Source organism: Dipodomys merriami, unplaced genomic scaffold (genome assembly GCF_024711535.1).
Source record: "Dipodomys merriami isolate MVZ:Mamm:240054 unplaced genomic scaffold, mDipMer1.0.p SCAF_10, whole genome shotgun sequence".
In the NCBI taxonomy this organism is placed as follows: domain Eukaryota; kingdom Metazoa; phylum Chordata; class Mammalia; order Rodentia; family Heteromyidae; genus Dipodomys; species Dipodomys merriami.
In genome coordinates, this window is record NW_027202271.1 from 53,654,164 (window position 1) to 53,677,762 (window position 23,599).

Here is a 23,599-nt window from a genome sequence, read left to right on the forward strand (position 1 = left end):
ATAGTTGCCTATTTTTTTTTCCATATAAGAATTTGGCACATGTGAACAGCACTGGAGGTACCGCAGGCTTGGTTCTCTTCACATATAGCATAGACTGATGAGATCTTAAAGGAATATCTATAGGAATCAAGAATATGTGTTAGTCTGGGAAGGTAGCTTAGTGATAGAGTGCTTGCCTCGCATGCATGAGGCCCTGGGTTTGATTCCTCAGTACCACATATGCAGAAAAAGCCAGAAGTGGCACTGTGGCTCAAATGGTAGAGTGCTAGCCTAGACCTGAAGAGCCTAGGGACAGTGCCCAGGCCCAGAGTTCAGGCCCCACCACTGACAAAAAAAAAAAAAAAAGAAAGAAAAGGTGTTGTCTGCTTAAAAACATACAGAATTCATATCACATCTTGTAGCTGGCTTGGCTGATAATTCACTAGGAATAAAAATTGATGTCTATGAAATAAACTTGCTACATTAAAATTAGTCTCCCTTAAAAATATTAATTTCTTATTACTATATATTTCTTTTAAGGAATTTATTTATATCAGGAGTCAAAGCATGCTTTGCAAGTTTGTATGCTGAGTTGTACCTCAACTTGAAATTTCTTTTTCTAGTATCAGTGCTTGAACTCAGGTCCTTATGCTTGTACAGCTTGCTTACTTGCCTGGTATGCCACCACCTGAGATATGCCTCCAACTTGGCTTTTTGCTGGTTATTTTAAGATTTGAGTCTTGATTTCTCTCTGGGGTTCATTTTGAACCTCAGTCCTTCAGATCTCATTTCTCTTAATAGCTATGTATCATAGGCCTGAGTCACTGGTGCTTGGTAGTTTTATACACACACACACACACATATTTGAGAAAGGGAAAGACAAGCAATTGTAGTTAGATGGGCATGTAATCCCAGGACTCCAAAAATATGAAGATTATGAGTTCTAGACCAAGCTGAGCTGACATAGACCCTATCTCAAACAAAGCCAGATAAAACACAGCAACACAAAGCAGACCAAAACAAGAAAGAAGGGAAAAAGTAGTGTAGGTTTTTGAATGGTGGTCCCTAAAAAGCCAGGTCTTGTGCTGTCCTTGAAATGTATACATGTAATCTTATTTGGGTCCAGGGCCTTTTGAGATGAAGAAATTATACTGGATGGTCTGATTGGCCCCTTAATTGGGTGATAAATGTTCTTCTGAGAGACAGAGAGGAAAAGAAGATGAAAAGATGCATGGAGCAGTGAGTGAGGTGGCCATAGCCACAGCTAGGGAATGCCCATTGCCCCTGGGAGCTGGAGGAGCTGTACATAAGGTGATGGAAACACCCCATGCATGAGAGTCTTTGTGCCCTGGACCTGGGGGAAGGAACACCACCATCCCAGCACATGGATGTGCTCACCTAGCTGGGTCCTCTGATGGTTTCTGTGGGGATTCAGTGCATAGACATGATTGATGAGGACATTGGGCATTAACCTACTCCCCAGTGTCTCTTTCCTACCTAGAAATAAGAGTGGGCTTGATGTTTCAAGCTTCTAACGCAGGTATAGGTTTTCTGTCCACCAGACCCCATCTACTGGGGGCTTGGCCAAGAGCCCATTCATTAACAGATGGCTCCCATCATCCTCGCCACCCAGGGAATTCCAAGGGTTTTAAGGAGCTCTGAGCCAAGAACCAAGGGAAAAGATGAAATCTCTTTCTATGACAGCTCAGTATCTGATGAAATTTTCTGAATGTTTGGATAAATTGGGCTTGCTATACAATTTTATGTATCAGACATCATCTCAAGGGTATACTGTAAAGTTAAATATGCTTAGGATGAAATGAAATAATACCAGCAACAGCCACAGTGTTGAAGTGTTAAACAGATACTTGCAGAAGGAAATTTATTCCCTCCCTCCCTCCCTTTCTTCCTTCCTTCCATTTTTGGTCAGTCATGGGCTTTGAACTCAGGGCCTGGGTGCTATCCTGGAGCTCTTTTTGCTCAAGGCTAGTTAGTGCTCTACCACTTTGAGCCACCATGCTATTTGTGGTTTACTGGTGGCTAATTGGAGATAAGAGTCTCATGAAGACTTTGAACTGCAATCCTCAGATCTCAGCCTCCTAAGTAGCTAAGACTATAGCTGTGAACCATGGGGACCCTGCTGGAAATGTTCTTTCTTGGACCTAGAACCACATAGAATAATTTTTTCTTCTAATAGCAAACCTTGCTCCTCTCTTTTTGTTTTAGGAAGATAACTTAAAATTATATTTATCATTCATTAGCTTTGCAAACCAATTACTAAATTTTTTTACTCATGCAATTTCTAACATTCTCTATATTTTTTAGTGCTTGTCATATGAAACTTTGGTTCCTTTTTTCCACCTTTAGTTCTAAGGCCTATTCTATTAAGGTACTGAGACTGTGCTTAAACAGTAAAGAGCCAGTTGGCAGGAAATAAAGTGCTATTAACAGAGATGGAACATCATCCCTGGGGCCTGCAAAGAAGTAGATGTACCACTCTAAATATTCGCGTAATAAATGGTATTACATGACTCATGAATGCAATTTCAAGTAGATGAGATTTTTATCACTGAATAGTTTTGGCTAATATATTTTTTGCATGAATTATCTAGTCATTAGTCATTTCAATCTTATAATTAAGTGGAGTATGATTAAAATATAGTGAGTATAATAACTTTTCTGTTACTGATCTTTTTGTAATTTTATACTTTTGCAGGACAAGTAGACTTATTTTTTCTACATTACATGTTTATGTACTCTGATAGTTTGGCCTAGTCTGTCTCTGTCTCTGTCTCTCCCTTTCCTTTTCTTTCCTTTCTTTTTCATTCTTGAATTCATTTCTCTTTGATTCATTCATTCTTTCTTTATCTCTTTATTTCTCCCTCCCTCCCTCCCTCCCTCCCTCCCTCCCTCCCTCCCTCCCTCCCTCCCTCCCTCCCTCCTTCCTTCCTTCCTTCCTTCCTTCCTTTTCTTTGTACTGGTACTGGGGCTTGAATTCAGGGATTCATGTTCTTCTTTAGCTTTTTACCACAAAGTTGCTGCTCTACCAAGCTTTATTTTTGCCTCCAGTTCCAGCTTTTTCGTGGTTCATTGAAGATAAGAATCTCTCCGATTTTTCTGCCCAGGCTGACTTTAAACCTTGATTCTCAGATTGTAATTTGGCCAAACCTTCGCTTTGGCCTAGGGTTTCTAAACATTAAAAAATTATTAGTTTTACTATGAGACATTACATGTTGGTGAGTCAGTCTCCCTCCCCTGGTATGAGCTTCTCATTAGCCATCATGCTGTCTTCTATGAAACATTTTCCTCCCTTTCTGAAAATGAAATGATTTTGTGTGTGTGTGTGTGTGGGGGGGGTTTGAACTCAGAGCTTGGCTCTTACTAGGTTTGCTTCCTTCCACTTGAGCCCTGCTTTTTTGGTGGTTATTTGGAGATAGTCTCTCGGACTTTCTTCCTGGGCTGGCTTTGAACTATGGTCCTTCAGATCTCAGGCTCCTGAGTAGCTAGGATTACAGGGGTGAGCCGCCAGTGCTTTGCTCCAAAAATAAAGTACATTCTACACTCCGATTATCTACACTTGCTGAGATGTCTGTGACTCCCCCTCCTCCACCATTGCAGCTATTCAATAAATTCTGCCCTTTCAAATGAAAGGTGTTTTAGAACAGAAAGAGGATCTGTCCACTTCCATTTGGAAGGTGGAGCCTGCTGCGCTGGTGAATGGGGTGCCCAGCAGGGAGAGACTTTGATGGTGCCCTTTGCTAGGTGTAACCAAGGTGAAGCAATGACGACTTCCCCACGGCCTATTAAAACAAGTTCTGATTGCTCAACACACTGCCATAATTTTAGTGTAGTTTTCGTTGAAATGTTACTGTTCCTCAATAAAGGAGTTAAGTTTAGTATTGCTCACCTTCATGGTCAGCTATCAGTTTGCAGTATAACTGATCGTAAATGAGTATCCTCAGTGTATGGTTGTCACAGTTTTGTTTTTTGTTTTCTTTGTTGTTGTTGTTGTTGTGGGGCTTGAACTCAGGACCTGGGCACTGTCCCTGAGCTTTTTTGCTCAAGGCTAGCACTCTACCACTTTGAGCCAGTTTTGTTTTTCTGGCTGTTAATTGGAGATACGACTCAGATCTCAGCCTCCTGAGTAGCTAGGATTACAGACGTGGGCCACAGGTACTGGCTGGTTGGCACAATTTTAGAAAGTACTTTCAATGCATTCTGACTTCTTTTGAAGCACTCCTGCCTCTGTCTTCAGTCTGCTGTGGCTTGTGCAGAAATTATTTGAACTTTCTCTTTTTTTTTTTGGTCGGTTGTAGGGCCTGAACTCTGGGCCTGGGCGCTGTCCCTCAGCTCTTTAGCTTAAGGCTAGCACTCTACCATTAGAGCCATAGTACCACTTCTGTTATTTCTGCTTATTGTGGTGCTAAGGAATCGGACCCAGGGCCTCATATATGCAAGGCAAGCGCTCTGAGCACCACAAGGCAAGCAGCCACCTTCCCAGCTCTGTGCAGAAATTATTTGGAATCTCATTTCATAGATTTGGAAATTAGATAACAAAGTTAAATGTGACACATTTAACAAAAGTTAAATGTGGATGATAGCCTGGTATGCTGGTTTTTGTTTTTTGGTTTTGTGTGTGATCCACACTGTGTGCAGTTTACAAGTCTTTTTAATCTCCCTCCAGTCTTTGAGCAAAGTACTCTTTCTTCCCTCATTTAACTCAGGAGGGAAGTGAGATTTTTTAGAGACGTTAATTCCACCTCTGTGTGTTGGATGAAGACAGACATGGGGTAGGAAGTAAGGGCAGAAAATTGGTATTGAGTGGCAGGAGTGTTGTCCAACAGAGGTGTTCTGTTTGGGGCTGGGAGTAGGAGGCAGGAGTGAGAGGGTCTGGTGAGCAATTGAAGCAGAGATAGAAATGCCTGAGCCTCCTTTTGGAGCTAGACTGGTGGTGTTGAGATGTCCTGATTCTTGGAGTCCATCGCCTCCATTTTGCCCTGTGCTTTCCCTGTGTGGTGGTATCTACTGTGTTGTGTGACTCTGGTACACATTATATTTGCTATCCTAGAAGGCATGTGGCTTCTCCACAGCTGTCAGATGAAATTGGATCACATTCTTTTCAGAACCCATAGTTTGTCTTTTATAGGAATTGCTCAAAATAAGAAGAATTAGCTCCAAACCTAAAAATGAAAGCCTAAGAATTGAGTTTGGTTATTTTCTTGAGTCCCCTTCCTCTACCTGAGCACTGTCTCTGGGCTTCTTTTTGCTGCCACTTGCTTTGTCTACCACTTGAGCCACACTTCCACTTCTGGCTTTTTGGGAGTTTATTGGAGATAAGAGTCTCCCAGACTTTCCTGCCCAGGCTGGCTAGGATTACAGGCATGAGCTACCAGTGCCTGGCTTGTATCTCCCTTTTACATTTTTGAAATTTCTTTTTTTAAGCCATACTTTTGTCTTTTCTAGAATATTCTTGCAGTTAAATATTGGGCTAAACATTCAGTAGCAGTATTTTCACACTAATACAAAACTGTCCTTTTCTTTTCCCTTCTAGGCCCTACAGGAGCAGCTAAAGATATGTAAGTACTTCATATTTCCATATTATAAGCTGTTTTTCATGACTGTGCCATTTAGAGATTTGTAGGCTGAGGAGATGGGAGAATACTTTATGCACATATAAAGATTATAATTTGGTTTACAAATAAGAAGAGTATTGAAGAGTATTATTATGACTTGCCATCTTAACCTTTCAGTTACCCTGGTACTTTAGCTCCCATTCCTAAGATAGGGTCATGTTTAATTGTGTTTCTGTTCCATAGAACTCAGCATATAGCATTTGTGATACCTCAGTGTCTTAAAGCTGGACAGAGAGGAAAGACTGGAGTCACACATTTGCCCTATACATACTGAACTGTTGTAAGGTTGATGACTAGATATTCAAGTGAATACATATGACCCTTTACAATGGTTTGATTGGGTCCCCCAAAGGTTTGTTGAAACTCATTCCTCAAATTTTTATGTTGATGGTATTTGGAGGTACTAGATAAGATCATGAGGGTTGGGAGCCTGATGATGGTATTCTCGTGGCTTTATAAGATGAGTAAGAGACCTGAGCTAACACACTTGCTCTGTTTCACCCTCTGCTACATCATGATGCAGCTGTAGGCCAAATACATGCAGGTATCACCTTCCAGCGCCTACAACCCTGAACCAAATAAGCTTCTTTGTAAATTGCCCAGTTTCATGTACTTTGTTTTAGCTGCAGAGAGTAGACCCAGACATCATGTTAAGTAGTCATCACTGAATTGATCTTTAGGCCATAATAGAACATTAATAAAGGGACATTTCCCTACAGTGTTTTTGTAGTTCCTCTCTTTTGTATATTCCTACTTGTGATCCAGTTATAGTAAGGACATGACAGTGTCTAAGACTGTAGTTAAATTGCGGAAGTTGAGATCAGCCTTCCTGCTCCAGATAGGTGGGATGTCAAGACTGACTGGTGGAGTATGAAGGATTTATGATTCACATACTGAGGTTTTGGGGTGATGGCAGGCCACAAGCACTAACAGGGATCAACTTAGCATGAGTAAAGGAGGGGTGGATGCTTTTGGTTTTCCTTGTGGCTGAGGAGTGGGCTGGGGTGAGGCTGCCATGCACACGCAAGTCTTGAATAACTTCCTGCTGGCCTAGGGAAGAAGTGTCCAGACTTTCTAAAAGACTTGCACAGATGTTGGGGAAAGGGAGAGTGATGAAGCTCGACTGTTGTCCCTGATCCAATATTTAAAATAGAAACTCTTTTTTAATTACAAAGAAAAATTCTGAGAAGATGAGAATGGAGTAGTATAATTCTCTGGGACTTTAGGCACAAAAGAAGTAGTCATTAATTGCTTCAGTGCTTGTGTTTATTAGGGAAAATATTTAATTGCAGTGAGCCTTGAGTCCTTGCCTCATTCTTTTCTCCCAGTGTTCCCATCTTTTTCTTCCATTTTTAGATGTCATCACCACATGCCTTCCTCAGACTCTGCCCTATACTTACGTAACCTTGCAGTTATTACTTGTGATCCCCTGGATGGAGTCAAGAATCCCTAAGTAATTAGACAGCATTTACTTTTTAAAATCCGGGACTGGTTGTGTGTGGGCAGTAGGGGGCTGGGTACAGAGCGGGAATGTACATGAGGCCACAAGGGGTCAGCTGGCAGGTGGGTGTCCTGGAAATGAGTGGAGGTGATACCTTCAAGATGTGTTAGGAAGCACCACTGATAAGCTGTGTTGAGTGACTAATGTGGAAGGAAGAGGAAAAGAACAGCTGAGGAGGGGATGAATGATGCTCCAAAGAGGGCCACAGGAGGCAGAAATGCCACTGGATGATTGTAGTTTCAGTGGAGTGGATTGAGTATTGGACGAGTTGAAGCAGAAGCGAGTGAGGAAGCAGATGCATGGTGATGCATGGTGTTTTCCTTGGTAGCAGAAAGAGGAAGCATATGTCAATATATTTCCTTACAAAAGAAATGGCAGGAAACTTTGGGAAACATAGAAGATGAATGTTTTTAAGGAAGAGAAACATTAGGTATGATCTGACCACTAGAAACAGCCATCATTAGCATTTTTCACTTGTCAACATTTTCATTGGTTAATATTTCCACCTACTTTTCATTTGGATGACTTGTGATAGTGAAGGCTTTTTCTTTTTCTGCTTATTGTTTCACATGCAAGAAACGTGGGTTAAAGAGTAGAAACCAGAGTTGGGGAGCTGTGTGTGTGTGTGTGTGTGTGTGTGTGTGTGTGTGTGTGTGTGTGTGTGTGTGTGTGTGTGTGTGTGTGTGTGTGTGTGTGTGTGTGTGTGTGTGTGTGTGTGTGTGTGTGTGTGTGTGTGTGTGTGTGTGTGTGTGTGGTGGAGAGATAATAATTGATAGAAATAGATCCTAGAAGAGGCTTTGGAGGTGAAAACAGTAGTTGAAAGGTGGACTTTAGACAAATTGAAACCCAGGCAATGTCTGGGGGTTTAGTTGTCCTCAGAGAGACCCCTGAGCCTGTTTGAGAGGGCCCTTTTACCCTTTCCCTCTTTAAATTGCAGCGCAACACCAGAGAACAAAACAGAAGTAAATTTCATGTGATGACATTTGGCTGCCTTACAAACCTGCAAAAGTCAACCTGCTTTTCTTCTATCTCAGTGAATGTTAGTTATTTGGCACCAGTGGATTGTGTTGTGATATTTTTGGTTGGAAATGGCAAAAACCAGCTTCAATTGATCTTAACAAACAAAAAGGAATTCTTTGGCTCTGTAGTGGAAAAGCCCCAAGCGAAGTGGCTTTGGTCCCAGCAGGATCCAGGTGGCCAAGTGAGAGGATGAAGGTCTATATCTCTGACTTCCTATCTTGGCTCCCTTCTTAGGCAGCTTTCCCCTGGTATTTACAGAGATGGGCAGTCTTTATCATACCACCTTAGTGAAAAAAATAGCTTCTCTTCCTAGTATTTTCATTAGCAACTCTACAGCCAGGCTCTCACTTGTCAGAAAAGGACCAGAGCCAGGCTAAGAATGTGGCTTAGTGGTAGAGTGCTTGCCTACCATGCATGAAGCCCTGGGTTTAAAGATGGAAGTGGAGCTGTGGCTCAAGTGGTAGAGCGCTAGCCTTGAACAAAAGCAGCTCAGAGACAATGCGCAGGCCCCGAGTTCAACCCCAGGACTGGCAAAAAAAAAAAAAAAAGAATAAAAGAAAAAAGACCAGAGCCTTCTCCAAAAGAGTTTAGTGAGCCAGAAGAATGTCAGATTCTCATTGGCCAGGCCTGGGTTATGTGTTCCTCTCACCCCCGCCAGAGCCAATCAGATAGCTCCACTAATTACTTGGCAAAAGCTGGCAAATTGGTATTTCCCTAAAAAGAGTCAAGGGAACCTAAAAATGGGGTTGCTTTTTAATGATGGTCAGAAAGACTGTGGGCCATAGTCAAAATTGTCAGGGGTTTGGGGGTTTGTATAACAGAGGCAGAACTCCAAAGAGGAGAGTTTTTGAGTAAATGAAATCCGTCCCCTCTGAAAAGAGCCCTGTGAGGAGGTACAGGCTGGTAGGCTCTTCTCCTGGAGACACTGAGGTAGAGGAACAAAATGCACATCTTTAGATTTGGAGAAGAGCTGTATCACGAGGGAAGGGCAGGGTTCTTAAGGTTAGGAGATAGACAACATCGTAGAGCAGAGGTTTCATACAGAGATGCCCCCTCACACTGCTGTAGCAGCAGAGTCAGGGCAGGCAGGGAGATGGCAGAGTAGCACTTGATCCATGGCCTGTGTCAAAGAGGAGGTGAGAAGCCTTCCTTTGAAATGGGTGCTACTCATGTTCCCCAGAAACACATTCTGGAAGAAAGAAAGGGACCAGTGGTGGCCAAGGGACTCAACCAAAAGAGGAGATTGGAAAACAGCTGTCTAAAGAAGTTTGGAACTTGTGAACAAATGAACGAGATTAAGCATAGTCCCAAACAGTCCATGGTAAAACATGAATTCAGTCAGAAATCTTGTGAAAACATTTGGTAGAATTAATTGGACCCACCTTTAGGAGCAACAGGCACTATAAAACACTGTAAAGAAAATTAACTTATTATATTTTCATGTGGAGGTTTATAGTAAATATTGTCAATTAATACACCTATTCCAAAAGATTACCATGAGTAATAAAAATAGATCACTAGTGCTACATGCATGCTCTAGAGGATTCCATATTAAATTTGTACTGTTTACAAGTCAAAACAAGTTCAGCCTCTTTACTGGCACTGGAAATCTAGGGGGGAAAAAGCAACACCAGGCTGTTTTTCTGCTTCTTAGATGAGCTCTAAAAAGAATAGCTCTATATTTAGAACATTTTTCCTGATGAATAAATAAAAAATACATCGTGTCTTTGTCCTATAAGTATGTTTGTTCTGGAAGGCAAATGAGAACTTTCTGAATTACCAGACAAGTTGTAGTCAGGGTGAGTTAGGAAATGTTAATTGGAGCAGTTGGCTGCTGGTATTTGTCACCTGTGTTTGTTTCAAACATGATGTGGTTCTATTTTTTTTTTACCTTTGAAAACTTTAGGTCCCTTGGAATAGGTACTTTGAACAACCAAAAAGCTAAGCAAATATAAAGACGAAAAAATAATTTTTTTTGTCAGTCCTGAGGCTTGAACTCAGTGCCTGGGTACTGACCCTGGGCTTCTTTTGCTCAAGGCTATCACTTCTGCTCAAGACTAGCACTTCTGGCCTTTTCTGTATAGTGGTACTGTGGAATCGAATCCAGGGCTTCATACATGCTAGGCAAGCACTCTATCGCTAAGCCACATTGCCATCCTGAAAAAGTATTTTGATTACCATGTGCTACTGGGGAAGGAACAAAGAATAGTTTACATATTTGATGTATTAACTTTGAGATTTAATTTACTAAAAGTGGTAGTTATTGGTTATGAAAATTAGTGTGAAATGTCTGAAAAGATATGCCATACACATTTGGTTTTAAATAGGCATGAACAGAGTACACATTGACAACAAAGACAGGTTAATGAAAGCCTACCAGCCCTAGGGAACGAACAGCCACAGGACACACAATAGATCTGGATCCAGGGCATCCACCTGCTGGAACTCTGGCCTACAGGAGGCTACAATTTATTTATGGTTATGGAGCCATCCAATCTCTCACGCTTATTTGGAAAACAGCTACAGGGATGAGTATGAATCAGAAAGGTGCATAATTACCTACAGATTCTGGGTGGATAGAGATATTCAATCTTAATACGGCAAGAAGAGTGCCATGATGGTTTTATTGAGTTCATAGGAAGCCGGCTAGCAGTGGGATTAATGGATGCTCAGAAGCTGTCCAGCTGTAAAATGTATGTGGAAAATGAATATATACACACCTGTATGTGCAACATAATATGAATCCAAATCAATATGCATGTGTGTTTACATAGGTATCCATGTTTGTACACATATGTGTAAGTATGCATATTTATATATATTTATACATATAGTCCATTTTCTTTCTTGCCTTGCCAAGTGTTCCAGTAAACTTTAGTAAGATAGATATCACCAAACACTAGCTTACTGGGCAGGAGTAAGTCACATTTTAAACTCTCAAGTAAGCATATATCTTCAGCATTTTCCCCAAATATTGAAAGTGGGAGGAATTTAAGTTACCATGGTTCAGTCTATCTTTAATAATTCTGGTTTCTGCAAATGTTTTTATGGATTCAGTGGCCAGAGGTCTGAGTCAGAGCCTAGTAAGCCTGTGATCTTAAGTCTGGGAGATGATGTTGATTCTTGTGGGTGACTTTAACTTTGATACATTCTCTCTCCTTGAACATCTGTTCATGGGAAAAGAAACTCAATCTCTGCTGCCAGAAACAGACTGAATTCCAATTAAATAAATACCCAATCTGTGTTTTTTTTTAAAATACCCAGTCAAAAAAAGGTTAATAAACTTTTCACAGTTCTTAGGAAAGCTTCTTGTGGTTTAAAACTCCTAAGATTTTCTTTATAAGGTAGTATTTGAAATAATGATTAAAATGATATCACTCTTAAATAATATTATATCACATTCTTCCAATTTTTCAAATGAAAAAATGTGACCTGAAAACTGAATCAGAAATGAAAGTCTTGATACCAGAGAAAATGTCATACTCCCTCTGGGAAAGACAAGCATGTCACCTGCTTTTAACTAAAAAATGGAGTTACTACTCACTAAAATTGGCAAGTCCTCTGGTACTGCTTTCCCCTAGAATACAGAAATAAGTTTTCCTGCTAAGAGTGGTCCTGGGTACAGCTATGAAATAAGTGATGTTTATACTCAAACCCCAACTCTTGGTTCTAGACCCTGCCCTTGGATCTTACCTCTTTTCCTGCTAAGGTTCCTCATCTTTCTCTGACCTTTGAGATAATCATGATGTAACATGAGTAATGTGAATTTGTATCATTAATAAACCCTATTTACATCTCAAACTCTTGGAAGTATTCAAAGATGAGGTTGCTTATACCACTGAATAGAAGAGGCCAGCCAGCCAGCCTGCCTGCCTCTGTCTACCTTTCCTTTTGCTTGCAGAAGACAGAAATTGAGGTGGGCTTGATTGCATCTGGTCCTGCTATTAGGACATTAAAACTGTTTGGTTGGAGTTGTGGGTATAGCTCAATGGTAGAGTGCTGATTAGCAGGCACAAGGCCCTGGGTTCAATCTGTAGCACAGGGGAAAAGAAAAATCATAAACATCTTCCCCCTCCACTGTGTTAGAGACTGGTTTTAGATTCAGTTCGAGATATCTTTTAAGGATCTTGTTAGATAAGAGACAGACATTGTAGCTTCTTCAGTTTCCCTTTCCTCCTCTTCAAGGGTACCAGACTGGACTAAATTAGAACTGAGGTCAAATTAATGATGAAGAGCTGTTTGTCTTATCATGTTTTACCAGCCAGAAACTTTGTTTCCTTGGCAGGGCCTTGGAGAAAGTGCTGAGCATCTATTGATTTTGTATCCTGATACTTTGCTAAAAGTGTTCATCAGATCTGCAAGTTTTCTGGTAGAGTTTTTAGGATTTTCTAAATAGAACCACATATTGTAAAGGGGGATAATTTAACTTCTTTCTTTCCTATTTTCTCCCTTTTCCTTTTTTTCTTGTCTTTTCCTCTGGCTAAGAATTCAAGCTGTATTTGATGAGTGGTGAGAGTTGACATCTTGTTCTTAAGTTGAGAGGACATGTTTTCAGTTTTTACTCTTTTGGCATAATGTTGGCTATGAGTTTATTATATCTAGCCTTTATTATGTTGAGGTATGATTCTTCTGTTTCTAGTTAGTTTCCTTGGCACTTTTTACAATGAAGTTATGTTGAAAATTGACAGAGGCTTTTGCTGTATACAATTTTTTTTCAAATTTTTATTGTGATTAAGTGGTTACACAATTTCCCAAATTTCACAGTATTGTGGGATAGTGATGCTCAGTTAAAGTCACAAACACATTCTAACTTTCCTGGAGCAAATTGTCTATCATGGCCTATAACATTTATGAGTTCTTTGAGCTTTGCAATGCAGTTATTTCTTCCACATTGGGTGATGTGTACATTTCTTTTATTTTGCATAGCATCAGCTGTTCCCTCTTTCCCACTTGTTCCCTCCCTCCCATCGCTGCCATTGGTGGCTTAGTTCATTTTGGTCAATGTCCAGTACAGCTGATGGGTCCCCCTTTTGTATGTTTTTTCCTGATTCCCTCTAGTTCTGTGTCATCCTCCTGGTTCCCCTCCGGTGTGCACATATATACCATATATGTGATCAGCAGCATGGGGTTATTTAGTAGTGATTCGACCAGATGAGTGGAAGTCCTTTGTTTCTTAAGTCCTGTTAATTTTGTCGTATCACCTAACATTTTGGATTTAACATCCACTTATCAGGGAGACCATGTACCGTTTGTCTCTTTGCTCTTGGCTTACCTCGCTCAACATGATTTCTTCTAGCTCCATCCATTTCCCTGCAAATGCCATTATTTTGTCATTTCTAATGGCTGCATAATTTCCCATTGTGTATAGATACCACAATTTTTGGATCCATTCATGTGTGGTGGGACATCTGGGTTGTTTCCATATCCTGGCTATTGTGAACAGTGCTGCAATAAACATGGAGGTGCATGTGTCCTTGTATCCTGGTTCCTGTTGTTCAGGATAGATGCCTAGAAGTGGTATGACTGGGTCATAAGGGAGGTCAACATTCAGCATTCTGAGGACCCTCCAGACTGCTTTCCAAAGTATAAGTGTACATTCCCACCAGCAGTGTAATAGGATTCCTCTTTCTCTGCATCCCCTCCAGCATTTGTCGTTGGCTGATTTGTGGATGTGGGACATTCTGACTGGGGTAAGGTGGTATCTCAGGGTTGTCTTTATTTGCATTTCTTTCACCACCAGGGATGGTGAACATTTCCTCATGTGTTTCTTTGCCATTTTTATCTCTTCATCTGAGAAGTCTCTCTTTAGTTCCCTTGCCCATTTAGTAATTGGTTTGTTAGGCTTGGGAGGGATTAGTTTCTTGACTTCTCTGTACTGATATAATTTTTTTAAAATTCTGTTTATGTGTTGAATAGTATTTGTTTTGCATATGCTGAGTGATCATTACATCTCTAGCATGAAACTCACTTGATCATAGAATATGATCTTTTAATGTGGTGTTATAGATTTTTCCAATACATTGAAATTTAGGTTTTGGAAATAATCTGTAGTGATTATCTGGATTTTGGTGTTATATGTTATAATCCCCTTTTTGTTTCTAATTTTTTAAATTTGGGTCTTCTGTCTCTTTTTTAGTTAATTTGAGATTTTGTCAATCTTTTTTTTCAACAAAAAATTATTTCATTGATCTTTTGGATTGTTCTTTTAGTCTTTATTTCATTAACTTCAGCTCTGATCTTTATTCTTTCTGTCTACTACTTTGGAGTTTGACACAATCCTGCTTTTTTAAGGCCTTGAAGTGTACCATTCTGTTACAATTTTAGATATTAGATTTCTCAGATTTTAGGGTGGTGATACTGAGGATTGAACTTAAAAAAGTACATAGGCACATATCACTATTTACTTTTCTCTTAGAAACTGTTTTTTGCTTCAGAGCTGGAAGTACATCATTTCATGCTCTCTTGACCTTAAAGGTTTCTCCCGAGCAGTCTGCTGTTATTCTGATTGGCTTTTGCCTTTGTAAGTAATTTAGCATTACATTTCTTTCTTTCTCTTTAAGTAGGATGTGACGTGGAAAGGTTCTTTTCTGGCACCTCTAGGTCCTGGGCAACCAAGGTAAGAGATGGATGTTATCACAATGGAAGAGCTTAGGTCAGAGAGGTTCCACGTTGCTGGGATCCAGATCTCTGAGGAGGGAGCTCTGCCAAGACTGAGTCTTTCCTTCCAAGTTGTGTAACCCATCAGTAATCACAGCTGTGGCCTGGCGCTGTGATGATGCTGGTTATCAGGAAAAGCTGGAAAGAGCATTTTGGACTCTCTGTCGCACCTCCTCTTGGTAGGACTACAGGGAGTGAGGCCATGAATGAGAATGTGGTTTTCAGAGTCGGTTTCAAGATCCCACTCTGTAGGTAGGGAGGTGGACTTGGAGGAGGCAGACAATCACTCTGTATCCAGCATGGCCTGGCTCCCAGTAAGAGCAGATTTTGTCTCCATGGTCTTCATGGTTGTTCCAGGCTTCTTGATCTCTGCTAATGTGTACTAACTTCCCTTCCCCCTCACAAGTTCCAGCCTCCAGCTCCATGCCAGTGAAAACACAGAAGTCCTGCTGAGCCTGCTAAGCCTGGGGACTTGGGGCCAGGGTAGGGGAGGTGGGAGGGAAACTGATTAAACTTATCTTTTACTTTCTTGGCGTTAGATGATTTGCTTTTTTGGTACCTATGTCCTATATCGCCTATGGCTCCACATTCTAGTTCTCTAGATATAAGCTTTATTCTCAAGGTTTTCCCCTCACTTCAGTTTGAGGGGATGCTTTTATTGTTCCCATATCCCTTCTCTCACATATTTTTTTCTTTTTCTCCAGTTTCAGTGCCTCTGCTTGTAGGTGGGCAGGCATTGGCTCCTGACTCATACCTCCTTCTCAAGGAGGCTGTAATTGAAAAGTGGATTTGGAGATTACATAGGAGATTTATCCTGGTTCACGCCTGTGTATGGGCTCTTTTCCTAAGGGACAAGATTGTGGGTAACCTGAGTTCATGGACATATTCGGACCAATTATCTCCCCACCCTGAAGAGTGTTATCAAGTACAGCAGAGCTGCCTGCCTCTTCTCTGGTTCTTCTACTGAGAATTAGCCTCGTTCTCATTTTGTTTATCTTTTTTAGCATGGAGTAATTCAATTTCAGGCTCTCTTCTCCAGGGGGAGATCCTAGGAGGTGAAGTCATCTGTTTCTCTACACTGACTGATCTTCAGTCCTGACAGAATAGAGTTGTGCTGACTGTTTCTGAGAACCTTCTGGACTGTGCCTCCATAGCCAGGGTTCTCACAAAGCTAGGAAAGGTGTGGTTCTGTACTCTGTTATCCCTCCCCGCTTTCTTCCCTGGTTTGGAGGGGACAGATTTTGTAGTCCATTAATAATCACAGCGTCTAGCCAGGCAGTAGTTACTGCCCTCCCACTGGAGCTGTAGTGGCCCTAAAAGAAAAACAATCACCTCCTCAGCAAGGCTCCTTGGCTCAGCATGGCTCATTGGAGCTTATCTAGCTGTAGGGAGCTACATGGCCAGGGATGTTCCCACCCCTGCCAGTTCCCAGCTTGACATTCTGGATCATCACCATTGAAGATGGACCATAAGTTGTTTTCATTTCTTCTCAAAACCTAGCAGAAATCTGCATGTACTTATGTTATGCCTAGGCATACCAAACTTGAAATTTGTTTGCCTTTGATTCCTATCATATCTCTTCCTTATCGGAGCCTTTGTTATCCTATGCCCATCAGGCATTCTCTGGCAATTACTTGCCTAAGAAATTATTTGTAAATGGATTATGATGATTTATTTTTGCTGGTCCTGGGGCTTGAACTCAGGGCCTGGGTGCTGTTCCTGAAGTTTTTTTTTTTCCCCTCTCAAAGCTAGCACTCTGTTACTTCGATCACAGCTCCACTTCTGGCTTTTTGGGGGTATTTAATTGGAGATAAGAGTTCCATGTACTTTCCGGCCCTGGCTGGCTTCGAACCACAATCCTCGGCTCTCAACCTTCTGAGTACCTAGCATTCCAAGTGTGAGCCATCAGCACTCAGCTAGTGAATGAATTATTATAGGAGAATTGATAAGTAAATCTTGGAAAATTTAAGGTTCTGTGAATGGGATGTTTTTAAGCTCTATGAACAGTGGTTTTCTTCAGATTTTGTACAGATGGGCAGCCCAGCTGTTCACACAGCTAGGGCATATCCAAAGCTCAAACTTGAGAATAAGACAGGAATCCCAAAGCTTAAAGGTTCTTCATAAATCCTGAGTGGTAAGATAGATTGTGACCAACCCCTTTTGAACTACCACATGATAATACCTACTTCTCTGAGCAAGAAACAGTCTTTAGGGAAATGAGCCCCCCACAACAGAATGTGTGTGTGTGTGTGTGTGTGTGTGTGTGTGTGTTTGTGTGTGTGTGTGTGTGTACGTGTACATGCTAGGCTTCTGTCATCATTAGAAAATACTATGTGTACAGAATGTGTGTGTATGTGTACGTGTGTACACGCTAGGCTTCTGTCATCATTAGAAAATACTATGCTCTGATATTAGAAAATACTGTGTTCCGGGCATATCTCTTGTGACAATCCAGTCAGGTATTTACTGGAAATCCAGACCTGTGTACTCCTGCTCTCTGAGCATAATTATTTCTTCAAATGGTTCTTCTATGGGCCATTTTGGGCCCCACAGTGACACTGTCCCCAGACAGACCAGCTCCTACCTGGAGCCTGAAAACCTAATCACATGGAGGGAATGCCACTGTGAGCTGTTGGTGACCTGCTGGAGATCTTTGGGCATTCTTGTCCCAAGGGACCTACTTCTGCTTTCAGATCCATTCCTTCTTTCTTAGTGTGGCCTGTCCAGTTTGAGCAGGTCTGCAGGATGCATTTGGTTTGCTGCAGGCAGCTAAACCATGGCTTGAATTTTTCCTTCTATCAGGAGATTTGCTTTAGACCCACTCGCTTTTTTTTTCCTATTTAACCACAGTCAAATTATTTGGGTGAATAGATTCTACTGCAACTGCTGATCAGGACTATCCATGTACTCAGATGATAAAGGAACCATGGAGCAATTCGACAAGTCCTGTGAAGATCATGGTTCTGGCAACTGTTAGAGGTGTCTTCTAATGCTGGTGAGACAGGTGAGGACCCACCTACTGTATAGGTCCCCTCTTTCCTAAGTGTGATGATAAGAAGTGGAGAGATGCATCTGGGAGGGATTTGTACTCTTCCTAGCATAGGCTCACAGCGTGGGAAGCAGGGATTGGCATCACACACGTGGATTTGGGTTCTGCTTGATTCCTCTGATCATCCTGCTGTCAACCTTTCAGAGGCTGAGTTTCTTCATCTTACATTGTGGCTCATACCTATGCCACAGGGTTGTGATTAGCCACACAGGCAGATTGTGAAGCAGAAGATGGTGTAAGGAGAAGCGGCCCATGCAGATCTCTCACCAGAGCTGGTTTTGACCTTTGCATCTGTCTTCCTGAGAGGCAGAGTGGTGGATTAGAATGTGAAACGTGGGATTTGATGGTTAGTTTTGCTTGTCACTCCCCAGTATTTATTAATTCCTTGGTTCTCTGTGTTGTTTTCCTCATGTCTGGGCTCTCAGAGCTGTTGTGAGTTCTAGCACTGAAGTGCCCTACTCTGTGCCTGGCACTTGGGAGGCACTAATTAGTTCTTAAAGTCCTGGTGTCAGTCCTAAGATGAAGAATAGTTGTGTGTGGAAAGAAGGAATGAAGTGGCAGCCTCAAACATAGCGGCATATATACTGAAGCAGGCTTTACAAGTGATATTTTTAGGGATTTTAATTTATAAAACCTAGTTTATTATCTAATAAATACCACAACTACCCAACCATCTTGTGTAAGGTTGTTGTTTCATTAGAATGGGGAACACAGATTGGATTTTAAGCTATTGGATTATTAGTAAGATATAAAAGACTTAAATTAATTTATAGTTTTCTTTTATTTGGGGAAATTTAAATTAGTTTTAAGCTTATTTTTTACCTAACAAACATGTTGGTATTATGTATAACTTCAAATACAATTTGATGATAATCTCAGCCACTCAAGATTTAAGTAAACAATTCTAATATCTTGACTAGTTCATCATCATCATCATCATCATCATCATCATCATCATCATCATCATCATCTTTCCATACTACTAGAGATACATAAATCCATTTTAATTAAACATAGTAAATAGCACTGTTAAAACCACATCGATAAGCTTCACACCATTTCTAATAAAATTGGACCTTGACACTGTGGAATTGAAGAGCATTTAGCTTTAACAAGAGGTGAAAGAAGCTGATAATTGTCTGGCAGCTTTTAAGTTCTGTGCTAAATTAGCGTGAATTAAATTTCAAAGTAGATTTTGCACTCAACTGGAGTAGGATTTGTGTTCATAGCCAATGTTCACCGCTGGGTGACCGATCGGCTCCTGCCTGGAGGCAAACTAATCTGTAGTGTGTCAGCTATGTTGGAAGGATCCTCATTTTTTTTTTTATTGTAAAGATACTATACAGAGGGTTACAGTTACATGAGTGAGGTAATGAGTACACTTCCTCTTGAACATTGTTACCCCCTCCATTGTTTTCCCCCTACCATCCCCTCCCTCCCTACCTTCCCCAGGTTCTTTTTTTTTTTTGATTGTGATTAAGTGATTACATAATTTCCGGAATTTCACAGTATTGTGGAATAATGATGCTCATTTAAAGTCACAAGTTCATTCTAACTTTCCTGGAGCAAATTGTCTATCACAGTCTGTAACATGTTATACACCATACATGTGATCAGCAGCATGGGGATATTTAGTAGTGGTTCGACCAGATGAGTGGGAGTTCTTTGTTTCTTAAGTCCTGTTAGTTTTGTCATATCACCTAACATTTTGGATTTAGCATCCACTTATCAGGGAGACCATATACCGTTTGTCTCTTTGCTCTTGGCTTACCTCACTCAACATGATTCCTTCTAGCTCCATCCATTTAGTATCCTCATTTTTGAAGTGAGTGAACCACACTTAGACCATCTCTAAAATCAGAAGATTCAGTGAAGATTTGGAAGATTCAAGAGGTTCTGTCTGGGTGCTTGACTGGAGAAGTAGAATTACTTGTTGAGTTCATCTGGTTATTTTTCTTTCAGAAAAGTTGAGTGTGTGTGTGTGTGTGTGTGTGTGTGTGTGTGTGTGTGTGTGTGTGTATTGTGTATTGTGTATTGTGTATAGGTGTGTGAGTTAGGGCTTTATGGAAGGTGTCCTTCCCCCTTAGAAATATACCAGAGAATTCTGGTAGAATGTACTTTCCTCTTACATAAGGAATCTGTGTGTTTTGAAGTAGGTATTCCTCCTAAGTGTTTTCTTTGAAGCAGTCTTCCTCTTCCTCATAGGTTGCGCATTAAATGGCTCATGTTTTTAAATGAGAGGGAATCAAATTGGTATTAACTCTTTCTGTACTAAAGGTATCTTTCCCTCCCCATAGTTGTGCCACTAAACTGGATGATACATCCCAAAGCACAGAGAGAACCAGAAGAGACTTTGAGGTCTCACCTGTTAGACTGTTAGACCAGCTGATCTGGGCCAGGCAGTTGTCCCATAGCCTGTATGCCACCCAGTGAGCAGGTGGCACAGCAAAGTGATTTCACTTTCCCAGTGCCTAATTTTTGCTCCTTTTGCAATCTCCTTACCTTCAGTTTTTGTCATTTGGCTTGGCAGTTGTGCTTGTTTGGAATTAGCTAGATTTGTGCATTTTGGTGAGTTGGACAGTCACCATATTTGAGTGTGTGTGTGATTGAGGAGAGCCAGGATACTATGCTGTCGAAATACTTGGTGGAAACACTTGAAATAAACACAGTCAACATTAACTTGATGATCTCCTTTTCTTCCTAACCTCTGTAACCAAGTGGCTCATCAGAAATATTTTTGACCTTTTAGAACTGAAGAATCAGTAACAGAAGATGACAAGAGAAGGTATGTTCACTACTGCAGCTGATTTGAATTTGCATAATTTGGGGGAAACTTTTGGCACAGGCAATCCAGGAGGAGTGTAAGATCTGAAAAGATTTTTGCCAAGGACTCAGACAGAGCCTCTGCTTCTTGGAAGCAAGCATGACTTTAGCCTTGTGCATCTGGCCTTTGTTGACTGCCATGGTGTGGTCTTTGGGATGCTCCTGCCCCCTGAGTTACTTTTCCCTCCTCACTTCTCAGCTCCCTGCACCCTCTTCCTCCTCCTCTGGTCAACTCTCCTCTCACTTCTCTTTAGCTCTCTTGTCTCCTCATTTTCTGTCTGTCCTCCTATGAGGAAGTGTTTCTGTGTGTATTATCCCCTCATACCAGGGAGACCTCTGAATTCTTGATAAATGTTGGTTGTGGCACCTGTAACATGTTATTCTGCTGATGTTTGTTACTTTACTAACTCCAATTTCTGCTGCTTTTTCTCATTGCAGGTAAAATATCTACTAATTTAGTGTAGCTTTTTGTACTATTTGGATACCTTTTAACAGAGAAACAGCTATATTTCTAGTGACAATGATGAATTCAACTTTTTAAAAAGTCATGAGTTGGCCAGGCACTCATGGCTCATGCCTGTAAACGTAGCTGCTCAGGAGACTGAGATCTGAGGGCTGAGGTTTGAATTGTAGCCCAGGTAGAAAAGTCTGTGAAACTCTTATCTCCAATTAGTGAACAAAATTAGTCAGAAGTGGAACTGGGTATAGTTCCAACATCCAGTGAAAAAGCCAGGTGGGTATATAAGTCCCTGAGTTCAAGCTACAGGACTGTCATACTAAAAAAGCATATTTTTTATAGCCTTGGTGCCAGTCCTGGAGCTTGAACACAGGGTCCTGGGTATTGTCCCTGAGCTTCCTTTACTCAAGGCTAGCACTTTACCATTTGAGCCACAGCTCCATTTTTGGCCTTTCTTTTTTGGGTGGCTAATTGGAGGTAAGAGTCTGGTGGACTTTCCTGCCTGGGCTGGTTTTGAACTGTGATCCTTGGATCTCAGACTTCTGAGTAGGTAGATAGATAGATATAGGTACCAGTTGGTACTGTGGCTAGTACCAATTAAATCGGTCTGATTTCTTTTCTTAAAGAAACTATGGAGGAGTGTATGTTGGCCTGCCGTCTGAAGCTGTCAACATGGTATCTAATCAAACAAAGACTGTACAAAAAAGTAAGATAATGGAATATGTTTATTTTTTCAAAATATTTTTTATGTTCTATGAAATTTATGTTTCTGCCTGCTTCACCCATTTTATGCATGATGTAGCTTCAGTGAAGCATGTCTAAGTACCATCTGTTCATCTTAAGCTTTTCTTGAACTTACCACCTACATGTTTCAAAGAATTCCAGAATGAAGTCAGCTTCCACTTGCTGTTCTACTACATGGGTAATCTCAATTTCTTGTTAATTTCAGTGATAATCAGGGTGAACATAAAAGCTGTCATTGAAATAAGGTTGTAGACTCTTTGTGTAGAACTCAAAGGTAATTTGAGTTCTGTAATTTGTTATAGAAATGACTAGCTGATATGCAGTCTTGTGATTAAGGGAGAGAGAACTGCACATTGCATAAATAAATGGAATGAAATTCCCTTTTCTGAGCTGAATAGTTAGTAATTATGTGGTAATGAAGTCTTCCCAAATAATAGACAGTTCTGCTACTGTGTATATGGTGTTTTTAATTTTAAGTGAGGCTAGTGGTAAGGAATTCTGATTTGAACTTCTTTCAGTAGCTCAAGTCTATAATCCTAGCTACTCAGGAGGCTGAAATCTGAAGAACCAGGTTTAAAGTCAGCCCAGGTTGACAAATCCACTCACTAGACTTATTTTTAATTAACTTTCAAAAAATCTGGATGTGAAGGTGGGACTCAAGTGATACCAACTGTGAGTAGAAAAAGCCAGGCAAGAATGTGAGGCCAGGAGTTCAAGCCCCAGTCCCACCACAAAAAAGATGCTGATTCACTCAACTGTTATTATATAATGTATAGTTTTACTTTTTTTTTTAACGTCTAGCTACTTATTCTACATTATCCTTTCTTTACTTCATGATTTAAACTTGCAAACATATATATATATATCTATATCTATATATATATATATATATCACTACTGTATAGCTTTGTGGGCAATTGGATCATTGTTCTTCATTATATTTATATTTAACTTTTCTTAATTTTCTCTTTAAGATTAAAATAACATCACAACACAATAATAAAGAGGTATGGTACATTTTAAAAATAATTTTCCATAATCTGATGTGATAATGACTTGGCTTTAGATCTTATTGCTATATATTTCTATTCTTGAACTTCAGTTAGAAGGATGGGGTCTCCTCTCTGGATTCAAGTATGTTTTACAAAAAAGGATTAGTGCTCAGTTTCAGTTATCTTTTCAGCTACTTAAAAATCAATTTGTTACAAGTGCAAGTAATTTAATAAGAGCAAGCTGTGAGGTTGCCTCAACAAAAACTTTGAGGGCATAGGCCTAAAGTAATAGAAGAGGGAGAAATCAGAGAGACTCGGGTAGGAATTAGATGCAGTGTTGGCAGTAGCCGGGGGTTAGATAGTGTAAGAGGAGATGGGCCTTAGCCCAGAGCTCAGTGAGAGGTATGTGGTCATCACCAGTAGGTGCATTTGTGCTGAGGCACTAGTCACAGTTCACATGCAATGATTGGATCACCACTGATGTTCAATCTTAAACCTCCTCTTCTGGAATGCTCTGTCTTCTGAGAACATTCATTCCCCTTTGGTGGTCAGACATCCCTGGATTTGAATTTGGACTCTTTCACTTATTGGCTTGGCAAGTTGCTCCTCCTTTGTGGCCCATTTCATGATCTGTCACTAGTTAGAGCTAATAATTAGACTTAAGGGTTGTTGTTAAGATTAGATATGAAATACATTGTAGCTACTGCTGTCCTCATGATCACCATACTACTACTACCACTACCA

General features: G+C 40.6%; 1 protein-coding gene across 1 annotated transcript in view; it reads left to right on the top strand.

Annotated features, from left to right (window-relative positions):
* The window catches only part of LOC138838426 (gametogenetin-like), a 37,687-nt gene that overhangs the window by 11,148 nt on the left and 2,940 nt on the right, over positions 1-23,599 (top strand). Inside the window, exons 2-4 of the mRNA XM_070037926.1 lie at positions 5,531-5,555; positions 20,589-20,624; positions 21,746-21,825. Coding sequence (XP_069894027.1) covers positions 5,531-5,555; positions 20,589-20,624; positions 21,746-21,825 — 141 coding nt within the window. The remainder of the gene's footprint in view (positions 1-5,530; positions 5,556-20,588; positions 20,625-21,745; positions 21,826-23,599) is intronic.